General features: G+C 33.6%; 1 protein-coding gene across 1 annotated transcript; it reads left to right on the top strand.

Annotated features, from left to right (window-relative positions):
- The first annotated feature begins 6,765 nt into the window (after positions 1-6,765).
- Positions 6,766-11,763, top strand: LOC21394184. The gene is made up of 5 exons (XM_024164909.1): positions 6,766-7,288; positions 7,868-8,734; positions 9,070-9,525; positions 10,099-10,288; positions 10,374-11,763. The coding sequence occupies exons 1-5, from the start codon at positions 6,779-6,781 to the stop codon at positions 11,303-11,305; spliced, it is 2,955 nt and encodes a 984-aa protein (XP_024020677.1). The 5' UTR covers positions 6,766-6,778; the 3' UTR covers positions 11,306-11,763.
- Positions 11,764-12,982: the final 1,219 nt, after the last annotated feature.

The following is a 12,982-nucleotide window of genomic DNA, read 5'->3' as shown; positions in this document are numbered from 1 at the left end:
ATGAATGAATATGAGCACTTGAAAGTTTGAAACTATTATGTTCTTACGGGTAATTACTAAAATGCAATAGCGCAAAACAGTTGTGAAATGTCAAGACAATTTTAAGCACTTTGTTTTGAAACGCTTGCACAGGTTTTGCTCAGGAATAACGAGAAGAAACTGGTTTTTTTTTTGTCCTTTTTTTTTTTTTTGTTTCTATTTATCTCCCGTCCCATTTTTCTAATTAGAAACCAACAACTCTCTTTTCTAGAACGTCAAAAGGAATGTTGTTCGATAAAATGACCGTCGATATATAAGCGGAAAGCTATGTTAGGTTGGTCTCGTTCTTTTCGCTGATTCGAGTTTAGAATTCGAGTTTTGCTACAGTAAAAAACTCTCAGAAACAGTCACATCTAACTTTTTTGCTACAATAAAAAGCTCTCACACAATATCACATCTCAACTCGAATTAGCAAACTGAACGGGTTCAAGAATTCCACGCGAATTGAACATTGGCACCATAAGCGTATTATTCTAGAAACTACACGTCGTTTTAACGACATATATATCAATGCTTACTGTCGCTTCCAAACATTCACATACAGTAAAATCTCTGTAAATGAATATTGTTGGTACTAGAAAAAAATATTATTTTAAAGAGGTTATTTATTTATCGATAAATGAATAATTTATTAATTTATCGGTAAATGTACTTTTTCTTTTACTAAGATTTATGCATGAGTTATACATGACAAAGATAATGGTACGTGGTAAAATAATTAATATGTGTACATGAAGAATTGCAAAAGTTATCATGTACATTATGGAAAAAAAAATTAATTGTTGTCATGTTCATGCATAGAAGCCTAAAATTGATGTATACTGTATGGTATAGAAATGCAATAGATGTTGAGCACCTTCTGAATTATCATAGTGAAAATGATGCATTGATGAAATCACCTACTGATGAGGAGATTGTTCAGGGGATAATGGATAAGCCTACTCGTGATGAGCAAGAAAATGGGAACAGCGGCTTAAGCCATTAGGTGTAGGAGCTTTCCAGAGGTGGAATCTTCTAGTTCTTTCTATTTGACCCGAAACCGATCGATCTAGCCATGAGCAGATTGAAGAGAGCTGTAACAGGCCTTGGAGGACCGAACCCACGTATGTGGCAAAATACGGGGATGACTTGTGGCTAGGGGTGAAAGGCCAACCAAAATCGGATATAGCTGGTTTTCCGCGAAATCTATTTCAGTAGAGCATATGATGTCGATGGCCTGAGCTAAATGTTTCTCCAAAAGAAGCGTTTCAAGCAATAATAACCTTAAATAACTACTTGCTACAACATGAAAAATATATATTAGATGTAGTGCACGCTTTGTAACAAATTAAAGACGAGGTTGAGTTCAATTTTGGTACAAAGGAAAAATAAATAACTTTAGATGCATATTTTGTAAAAGAGTTGAATCAAGAAAATATAAGTTGTCAAGAAAAAACTCTTTGATATTATGAATTATATATGTTTTTTTTTGTCAATTATTAATTTATATTTTCGTTGGGCCCTAAAGGATTTGGAAAAAAAAATTATTATCTTACGCATTATGCGAGATTATTAATTTAGAATATTGGTCCGAGACCGGAAGTTTTTACTATTTAAGTGAGGTTATTAATTTATCGAGGTTTTACTGTATATTAATATTGGTACCGGAGGAGTTTGAGGAGATTGCAGGCTGGATCCTGTATTGTATATAAAAAAATAAAAAATAAAAAATGCTTCCACATGTGTGAAAAACTACATGCCGTTTGTTTTTGGGATCATTTTGTCGTTTTTTTTTTTTTTTTTTTTTTAGGTAGTTTATAAGAGAATTTTACGCCTGTTTTTGTTTTATATAAAAGGCGTGTCACTTTCAATTCTCATAATTGAGGTTTGTTTTTTTGCTAGAACACATTTTCAGGTTTTTTATAAGATAATAATAATCTGCTCTCGGTTAGATTAGGAATGGCATGAAGTGCGTATGTACATGCTGTCGTTTGGATTAGAACGACATGTCGTTTACACTATGTTCATGTCTTTTGGAGACATTTTGCTTCTCATGTTTAACGTTTTCCACTTTCCTGACGTTGGTTTCTATTTGAAACGACGTGTCATTTGTCCTTTAAAGTAGTGTTGATCTCATAAACGACGTGTCGTTAGTTTTTTAAATTTGCTTTTTTACCACTAAGATGACACGTCCTTTGTAGTTCAACAACTGTCGTCTTTCATTTATAAATTAGTCCTTTATTGTTCTGGCTTTTTTTTTTTGGTCAACTTTTACTTCTATTGGTCATATTGAACAATTATTAGATATGTTGCTTCGTAGTGAAAAAAAGAAAAATGAGTAAGATATCAAGGAGTAAATCTTTAAACCATTGTTTTGATGATAAAAATAAATTATATTAAACATGAAGCTTACGGTGCGTCTGGAACTAATTTTAAAATAATTTTATTTTTTATATGAAAATGAAAATGAAAACGTTTTCAATCTCAAACATAAATCATTTTTAAAAATGTGTTTGGTAGTTTTATTAAGAGATTATTTTCAGTGTAAATAAAATCATTAATGTCTCTCTTTCTCTCTTTCTGCTCAATAGAAGAGAAAACGAAAACAAAAAATGAAAAACGACTAAAACTCGTTTTATATTTTTCTTTCATTTTACACTAAACTAAAAAATCATTTTCATTTCCGTTTTTTGTATTTATTGCGCCAAACGCCGTTTTAAAACGTTTTCATTTTTTTCTTCAAAACAAAAACATGATAAATTCTAAACACAGCCTTAGTTTTTATCAAAGATTTTTTTTTTTTTTTTTTGGAGATATTCAACAAAGAATTTATAGAAACTCAAGATCAATGAAATAGTGATACACAACATTAACAAAAGAAAGAGAAGTGGGAAAGCTAGAAATCTCTATAATCCTGATTTTCTTTACTCAAATTCTCAGCGGGTCAATTAATAATGTATTGGTGTAATTAATGGCTCTATTACTATATTAGACCATTTCGGCATTTCCTACTCAGGTGTTATATATTCAAAATGGTGAGTCACCACTGCCTTAATCCAAAGCCCTAATTGTCAATTGACAGGTAAGGAAATGAATAGCGTAATCAAAGGAATGATCCTCATCAACCCCACATGATACGTGAGAAATTCTCAATACAAAAGTCAAAAATCATCAAGTCATCTACAAAAAGACAACAGTAAGTTTCTCTTTATGAATGAACAAAACATTTTGTGACCAAAGAGACAAAGCCCAAAGAGTCTGCCAAATGGAAATATACACCATATTAGTTGGTTTATATTCGGTCTTCATTTTGTATTTTTCTTAAGGTCGGCAATTTCATACACGATACAATGAAACGATACGACACGAGATAAATGAGTTTAGATCGCACGATTATTAATTAGGTCATTAACGGGCTGACATGAATAACACGAAAATAAATAGATTGGATTCATGGCAGCCCGTTTAACACGCTTAACCCGTTTAGTTATACGAGCCGTTATCAGGCCGACACGGCCGGCCCAGCCCGACCCGATTAAGCATATATATATATATATTTATTTATATATAGACAAAACCCTACTTCTGACTCAGTCTCTGAAAACTAATTTTGATTTTTAGAGCGTAGTTGGGTATTCAACCTCAAGGCTTAAAGAAGACATTTTCTTATATTTATTTTATATTTTATGCACTTAAACATTCAAATGTTTGGTTATGTTTTCAAACTTATTTAAATGTACTTGGTTATGTTTTCAAACTTCTTTTGATGCTTGGTAATTGGTATGTTTTGAAACATATATACTTGATAATCTAGTAGTATCATGATTTTATATTAACTAGTCAATTAATATAGTTTTGAATACAATATAAAATTCTACTATTTTTGCTAGTTGGGTCATAAATGTGTTTTTTTTTTTTTTGTTGGTCCATCACGACACGTTTAGTAATCGTGTTTGTGTGTCGTGTCGTGTTAACCGTGTTATTAGCGTTTCGTGTTCGTGTTTGAGTTTCTGACACGTTTATTAATCGTGTTGTGTTTGCGTTCACTATAACCGTGTTGTGCCGTAATCGTACTAACCTGAACACGATACGCAAACACGAATTGTCAGCCCTAATATTTCTTGCCTAGAAAAAAAAATGCCCAATGCATTTTCTATTGACACATGCTAGCTAAATTTGCTCGTCAAGTGCCATGTTTTGTTTTAATTGATTGCAAAAATTTCGAAGCTTTTTTAGTTAAACAAAAAATAATGGGTTGCAACAAAATTATAGGATTCCCTCTCTTCAACAAATAGTTTAATATATAATTGCCATAAGATAAAATTATCCTAAGATTACTAGAATACTACAACAATAGCTTAGCCTTCTTTCTAAATGTTTATTTTGATAGTTTCCCTTAAATAATTGTATACGATAGAATTAAAAAGATAATTTGGTCCCACAACAGCTTAGCCTTCTTTTTTATTCTTTATTTTATTAGTTTCCGTCATTATTTTATTGGGTTATTATGAGTGGATGCTAATTATTAGAAACTGAGAGAATCACGAACTTATTCTTTAAAATGTATGAATTTTAATTTTTAACCCTTATTTTTATTTAATACTCTTTTAATTAATGGACTTATTTAACTAAAATGATATTAATAAAGAATAAAGAGTAAAAAATTAAATTTATACATTTTAATTAAGTATTTGTCTCATTTCTTTAAAAAAAAAAAAACAAAGAGAAAAGAGTGGTTGAAGTGAAAAAAAAAAAAAAAAAATCTAGCTCAACAAGCATGATTAACCTGAGTACATCCCATAAAAGTCATTATTTATTTATCTATTTCAACACTCTACCTAGAAGCTGCTTAGTATTGTTTTGTTATTTATTTAATTCTCAACTTTATAGGTTGGTTGCTATCTATTAATTTCATTTTTTTGGAATAAATACATATTTTGTTGGTTGCCGTTCGTTTAATTCGCTGATTCGAGTTGAGATGTGACTTTATGTGAGAGTTTTTTAATATATTAAAAAAATTAAATGTGACTATTTATAAGAGTTTTTTATTATAAAAAAATTTAAATTTTAAATTTAAATTAGTGAAAAAAACGGGGTGTTATTTTTTTCATGAGTTGTTGAATGGAATAACCATTTTTTGTTGTTCATCAGTTGGACAAAAAATAATCTTCCAACCGTTTCTGTTTCTATGAAGGACAAAGCCTGACATTAAACTTGAAAGTAGTGAGTAGTACCTATCTATCTGACACTGGCCTCAACCCTGGGAACAATAAAGTACCTCCTTGTCAGTATCAATATCATCCTACCTAAATACTTTTTTCTTTCCTTCACTTTTTCTTTTTTATTTTATTGATAATTAATATATTACTGAGTCAAGTTTGTATATGTTAAATTTATATAAAAACACGTAAAAATTAAAAAATATACATATTTAATAGTTAGAAAAATTTAATCTATTAATATATCGGTATATTAAAGAATCTATTTTTTTAAATAAAACTTTGTAAACAGATGGAGATTTTTACAGTAGGTCTTTAAAAAGTAAAATGCTAATAATTTTATGTTTTTACTTATCAAATGTTGATAAAAAATGTTTATTACGCATATTTTTTTGATTTGATACGAATATGATAAGATCAAATGATGAAAAAATACACTACTAATGGAGGTCCTATTATAAAAGGATCTTAATTAGATTAGGAAAAATATTTTATTCTGATATAGTGTGAATTGAATTGAATTTAAGTTGGGAAACATATTATTAGGATATAGAAAACTCATATATTATTATTTGGCCGTTGATTTTGGATTGTGGATTACCTACCTATTCCACACGGATCTCTGGTCCAACTGAAAAAAAAAAAAAAAAACAACCTGGACTTGGTAAAATGAACCAGTCAATGTAAAATTCATATCATGAAGCAAATTCTTCACTGACTAAGTTCATAAGATGTACGAGCCAATGGATTTGACTTGGTCTATGTGTTTGTTATCTTCTTAATTATGATTTGAACATAAAAAAGGAAAGCTTATCCCATTTTCAAGTATTGAACAGATCATTGCAGATTTTAGATCTTGAGTACCAAATTAAATTGATGGGCTGCAATGCTTAATCTAAAGAAGAAAAAGTATGTCATTAATGTCCAATAAAGTATTGTGCAACTTTTTCTTTATTTGTTTGAAATGAATGTAGTGTGTGTTTGTGACCCATTACCAAACCAATATTAATAGGAAAAAAAAATTAAAAAAAAAAAGGTTAAATGGTTGGTGACAGAGACGACCTATTCTCTTATCTGTATACCAATTTTCTGCTAAATTTTGATTAATTAATCATTATTGCATGCTTCTTTCACTTTACACTTTCATAAAACTCCCTACAAATTCACCAACCAACAACCCAACTTCCCTTATATTCAATCAATCCTCTCTCTCTCTCTCTCTCTAACCAAAAAGCAACATCACATACAAATTTTGCCTCTCTATCTATATGGAATTCAGTGTCTTTCTATCTTTATTAACTCTAATCTAATCTTAATAATCCACTACAAAACATCATGGTTCTTCCTTAAAAGTCAAGCAAGAATCTCTCTCTCTACACCTTTTCTCTTTCACACAACCAAGAACATGAAATGAGGAGAGAGAGTAAACTAGACCCCACCAACATACCAAAATTTGAACCTTTTTTTTTTCCCTGATAATTTGATAATTAAAATTTGAACCTTTATTTTGCTTTTTTCACACTAAGAAACGGGAAAAAAAAATGGCTCAGATTCTGAGAGACAGAGTCTTTGGGAGCTTTCGCAGACACCAAAGCCATCAAAGTGAAACCGAAACTGAAACTGCCATGGCAATTCGCCAAGTTGAGGACTTGCCCTCGCCGTTCGCCGACCTAAGTTCGAGCCTCTCCGACTCCGACCTCCGAGAGACGGCCTATGAGATCTTAGTCGCGGCGTGCCGGAGCTCCGGCGGGAAGCCGCTGACTTACATCCCCCAGTCGGAGAAGACCGACCGGCCGGCGGCGGCGGCGGCTGTGGCGGCGTTGCCGTCACTTCAGAGATCGGTGACTTCGACGGCGGCGAGCCGTGTGAAGAAGGCGCTAGGGCTGAAGTCGTTGTCGTCGAGTTCGCGGAGGAGAGCGGTCGGCGACTCGGCGGCGAGGGCGGCGAAGCGGTCGGTGACGTTGGGGGAGATGATGAGGGTTCAGATGAGGGTTTCGGAGCAGACGGATTCGAGGATTCGAAGGGCGCTGTTGAGAGTCGCTGCTGGTCAGGTTTGTGAATTGCGAATTTAAATTGAATCCAACTGAACTGAATTTTGGGAATTCTGAGATTGAATGTGAGAAAGTAGACATTGAATTCTGGAATTATTTTGTGTGGAATCTTCTGTTCTTACTTGTTTTGGAGTTTAGTGCTGAAGAATCAAAGTTCGACTTTGATTTTAAATTATAGAAAAATAGTCCAAGAGTCCAAGACAAGTTTTTTACTTCAACTAAAATCTAAAAGTTTCTGTTTTTGCCTTAAGCAAGAGAAGGTTGTTTAATCTTGGCAAATGCTGATCATTTTCCTTTTTCTATTCTTACTTGGTTTGAAGTTCAGAGATGAAGAATCAAAAGTTGATCGTACTCTTAAATTTTAGCAGAATATTCTGTAGTTTTACTTTAATTATTTTTAGTTTAGAATACAGAATGATCGGTTTTGCTTGTGGGTCTTAAAAATGTGGATTTTTTTTCCCTCTGCTAGAAATTCAAATCGAGCTTTATGAACAAATGGTTTATTCATTATTGTCTTGTTATTTTTAACTCAGTGAACCAAATTGCTGGTTTTTTTTATTTTTATTTTTAATTTATTAGCTTGGAAGACGCATGGAGACAATGGTTCTGCCATTGGAGTTGCTACAACAGTTTAAGTCTTCAGATTTTCCGAATCAACAAGAATATGAAGCTTGGCAGAGGAGAAATTTGAAGGTTTTAGAAGCAGGATTGCTTCTACATCCTTACCTGGCACTTAATAAGACAGACAGTGCCCCTAAACGACTCCGGATGATCATTCAAGAGGCCTTAGAGAAACCCATTGAGACCGGAAAGAACAGCGAGTCGATGCAAGCTCTCCGCAGTGTTGTTATGTCTCTTGCTTGCAGATCATTTGATGGTTCGGGTTCTGATACATGCCACTGGGCAGATGGGTGCCCGTTGAACCTCAAGCTGTACCAAATGCTCCTGGAATCATGTTTTGATGTGAATGACGAAACATGTGTGATTGAAGAGGTTGATGAGGTTTTAGAACTATTAAAGAAGACCTGGGTAATCCTTGGAATAAACCAAATGCTGCATAATCTTTGTTTCTCATGGGTTTTATTTCACCGTTATGTTATAACTGGCCAAATAGAGAATGACCTGCTGTTTGCATCCAGTAATCTACTGGCAGAAGTTGAAAATGATGCCAAGGCAACAACCGATTCTGTTTACTCTAAGATCTTGAGTTCTACACAGAGTTCAATATTGGGTTGGACTGAGAAAAGACTCCTTTCTTATCGAGATATTTTTCATACCGGCAATATTGAATCAATGCAAAGCATTGTCTCCCTGGGGGTTTTATCGGCAAAGATATTGGTACAAGATATTTCTCACGACTATCACAGGAAGAGAAGAGAATTTGATGTGGCTCGTGACAGGGTTGACACTTATATAAGATCCTCACTGCGGAATGCTTTTGCTCAGGCAAGTTTCATCATTTGTATCTAATTCCCCAAAATATGATTACACATTACATTCCTCATATAATTTATATTATTTATGGCTAAATCTGTTGTCAAACTAGTTTTCGGCTGTATTTTAATCAAAGAGGTTGCATATGATATTTAGGAACTGCTATCATTGCTTTTACATCGGTTTCTTGCGGTGAAAAGCAGGATGCCAAATTTAACTATATCAAATTTAGTAATTTACCTTTCGTTTTCGGTTTAGTTTAATTGCACCCCATAGCTGGCTTCGTTTTTTGGATGTGAAGTATATTGCTGATTGATCAAGGTCCTGTGTGATATTTCTTGCATCAGAGACTTGAAAAAGTGAAATCCAGAAAGCGTTCATCTAAGAACCAAAAAAACCATCTTCCTCTCCTTTCCATCCTTGCACAAGACATTAGTGAACTTGCTTTTAGTGAGAAGGCTATATACAGCCCAGTTTTGAAGAGATGGCACCCTCTTGCAGCAGGTGTTGCTGTGGCTACCCTTCATTCTTGCTATGGGAATGAGCTGAAACAGTTTGTCACGGGTATTAGTGAGCTGACGCCTGATGCTATACAAGTGCTGAGAGCGGCTGACAAATTGGAGAAAGATCTTGTGCAGATTGCTGTTGGAGATGCAGTGGATAGTGATGATGGTGGGAAATCCATCATTAGGGAGATGCCTCCTTATGAGGCTGAAGCTGCAATTGGCAATCTGGTGAAGGCTTGGATAAAAACAAGAGTGGACAGACTGAAGGAATGGGTTGACAGGAATCTACAACAAGAGGTATATAGTGCTTATTTTTGTCCACTGTCTAGTTGAAATTTAATTAAATGAATCTGTAGTATCCAACTCAATTAAAGTTCAAACTCCTGTTGCGGCTGGCCTTATGCCTACTAAACATGGGACAACTTGGTAAATGAAAAGTTAGGATGCTGTCACGTGCAAAATTTATAAAAATGCGAACTTCCTTTTCTTTCTGTCCTTTTTCCCCTCTTGAAGAACATAGTTATCAAGTGTTTAACACTCATAAACACCAAAAGACTACAAAATATCTAGTTCCATTTCACACATAAATATCATATTTTTTGAACCAAGCAAATCCGTCATTTTCCTTTATTGCTTGTTTTTGAAGTGTTGGGAAAGTTTGAGGTGGTGGTATTTTGCTACTCTAAGATTGATATTTTTTGTCTCACAATAATAAAATGTAGGGATGTAGCCAATAACTTCTGCATAGTAATTCTGTAAAGAGGAACTTAAGTCGTAAATGCATAACTTCTGAATAGTAATTCTGTTAAAAAAAAACTCAAATGTATTCCTTTGCTAGTTATCCATGACTAATCCTGTAAATATCTTCAGGTATGGAATCCACGAGCAAATAAAGAGCACTTTGCTCCGTCTGCAATTGAAGTTCTACGCATTATTGATGATACTTTAGAAGCATTCTTTTTGTTGCCAATACCCATGCATTCAATCTTGCTTCCTGAATTGATGACTGCTCTTGACAGATGTCTCCAATACTATGCATCGAAGGCCAAGTCTGGATGTGGTACGTTAGTTGCAGAAAACTGATGCATTAACTTCCTAGATTAGCAACTTCATATTGATCATCATTTCTCTTTTCCCATCTGCAGGGTCCCGAGGTACATTTGTTCCGACTCTGCCTTCTTTGACAAGATGTTCAACAGGATCAAGATTTCATGGTGTATTCCGGAAGAAGGACAAGACAAATTTAACACATAGGCGATCCCAAGTTGGCACTACAAATGGGGATAACTCCTTTGGGATACCCCAACTTTGCGTTCGCATCAATACCTTGCAGCTTATTCGAATGGAATTGGGAGTTTTTGGGAAGAGGATAGTTGCCCATCTTGGTAATTTAGAATCTAATGGTGTAGATGACATTGCAAATCGGATGGGAAAAATGTTTGAGCTTTCAGAATCTGCTTGTGTGGAAGGAATCCAACAACTTTGTGAAGCAACAGCATACAAGGTAGTCTTCCATGAGCTAAGTCATGTTCTCTGGGATGGTTTGTACATCGGCGATGTTTCGTCTTCCAGGATTGAGCAGTTCCTTCAGGAGCTTGAGCAATATTTGGAGATTATTTCATCAACGGTGCATGATAGGGTCAGAACACGTGCTATTACTGATATAATGAAAGCTTCCTTAGATGGTTTCCTGTTGGTTTTACTTGCTGGTGGTCCGTCTCGTGGTTTCACGCTGCAAGATTCTGGCATAATAGAAGAGGACTTCAAGTTTCTTACAGATCTGTTCTGGTCCAACGGAGATGGATTGCCATCTGAGTTGATACAAAAATTTTCGAAAGTAGTGAAAAATGTTCTTCCCCTGTATCATACAGATACCGAAAGCCTAATTGAACAGTTCAAACGTGCTACTTTGGAGAACTTTGGCTCTTCTGCTAAATCCAGGCTTCCTTTGCCTCCAACTTCAGGACAGTGGAATCCAACTGAACCAAACACGCTTCTCCGAGTTTTGTGTTATCGGAACGATGAGGCTGCTGCAAAGTTTCTTAAGAAGACTTACAACTTGCCCAAGAAACTATAACTTGGATCTTGAAAAGAGAGAGGGGGAGGATGCAGTTCATAGCTTCGATCAGGTTCCACGTCTCATTTACAGCTTTAACATATTTATTATCTAATAATGAATCTACCCTAGAAAAATGAGTTTCAAAAATACAAGTCTTTTGGAGGCTGTTTATAGCAAAGCTGCCCAAGTTAGAGGATAATCTCATGCTTGGGGATACTTTTGGAATTTCATTAATCTCAGGGAAGGAGGCATCAAGTATTGGTTGAAATTCTTTCCCCTTTGTGTACATTCTTTTTCCTCACACGGTAAAGCGTAAACTGACAAACTGAACGATACGGAGAGAGAAGTTTGTTTAATTGCTTGGTAAGTTGAGAGGAACTGTTTTGATTGATTTTAAACTTGTTTTCCACAGTGCTGTTGAAGGATTGAGCATTCTTACAGGATTAGTTGTATATTAAATATTTTGATATGTAATTTATTGCTCTAATTTTTTTTTCTCTCTTTATAATACCATATGCATCAGTTGATGCCTTTATATACTTTTGAATTATAGAATCACAATCGAAGTTTGACAACTTAACGATCACCTGCTATTGTGTCTTTTATGCTATGTTTCGTCAGTGGGATGAAAAATTGAAAGGGGAAGCAAAATAATAAGATGACAATACGGCTATAAAGTGAAGAAAATTATTTCACAATTTGGCAGAAGAGAGAAAATATCTAAACTAATTTTGGTTATTTTGTTGTTTATGTGTTGCGTTCGTTTTTTTTTCTTCTCTCTCTTTTGTTGTTAAGACTTATGTTATTGTTTTAATTTAATTTTAATGTTTTCTTTTTCGTTAATTTTATTTTTTTAATGCTGAACCATTTCGTTAATATGTTTTGGTTTTTTTTTTTTTTTTTTTTTTTTTTTTTTTTTTTTTTTTTTCAATATTTCTCTATATATAACGAGAAAAGGAGAGACTTGGGACTTTCTGGGAAGGAGAAGTGCGGATTCTTTAATTGTTTGGCTTGATGATCATAAGTTTGAATCTTTGATTATTTGGGGAAAAAATTTAGATAATTTCTTGGCATATTGGATTTGCCTCCTTCTCATGGGTTTTATAATTTGAGAAAATTGGTGAACTCACACTTTTAATATATTGTTATAAAATTTTTACCATTTACTCTTAATTAATATTATTTTAACTAATATAGTTATTTCATTAAAAGGTATTAATTAAGTGTAAGAGATACAAATTTAAGATCCGTACATTTTAAAAAGTGTTTGTCTCTTTTTCATTTTTAATTTTCCTTTATTTTTATAATTACCAACATTAAAGCCTATTTTGTTCCTTAATGAGCTCACTTGCCAGCAGCTATTGATCTCAATCCAATGGTTATTGTATCTCAATCCAATGGTTATTGTAAGTTGTAACTCACCCTACGTTGGAGCAAAAGTACTTCTCTTACTATAGACTTTCTCTAATTTTAAAATGAGCCTTTTCAAAAATTAAAAGATATTTTTCTAGTTCTTATATAAAGGAGAAGACGATGTGTGATCAATCTTCTCTTGTTCTGTCTAATATTTTTTGGGGAGAATATAATAAAAAACATATTTATAAAATTAAATTAAATAAACAGTATATTTTAAACGGAAATAGTAGAAAATATGTCAATATGAAAAGCTTAAAAAAGTATATAGGCTAAATTTTA

The sequence above is a fragment of the Morus notabilis genome, unplaced genomic scaffold (assembly GCF_000414095.1).
Source record: "Morus notabilis unplaced genomic scaffold, ASM41409v2 Scaffold2235, whole genome shotgun sequence".
NCBI classification, from domain to species: Eukaryota; Viridiplantae; Streptophyta; class Magnoliopsida; order Rosales; family Moraceae; genus Morus; species Morus notabilis.
Note: the sequence above shows the minus strand (reverse complement) of the source record. Positions and strands in the feature narration are given on the sequence as shown.

Coding starts and splice junctions, on each gene's coding strand:
- LOC21394184 (XM_024164909.1), top strand. CDS start 6,779: ATGGCTCAGATTCTGAGAGACAGAGTCTTTGGGAGCTTTCGCAGACAC. Junction 7,289..7,867: donor TGAGAGTCGCTGCTGGTCAG/GTTTGTGAATTG, acceptor TTAATTTATTAG/CTTGGAAGACGCATGGAGAC. Junction 10,289..10,373: donor GAAGGCCAAGTCTGGATGTG/GTACGTTAGTTG, acceptor TCCCATCTGCAG/GGTCCCGAGGTACATTTGTT.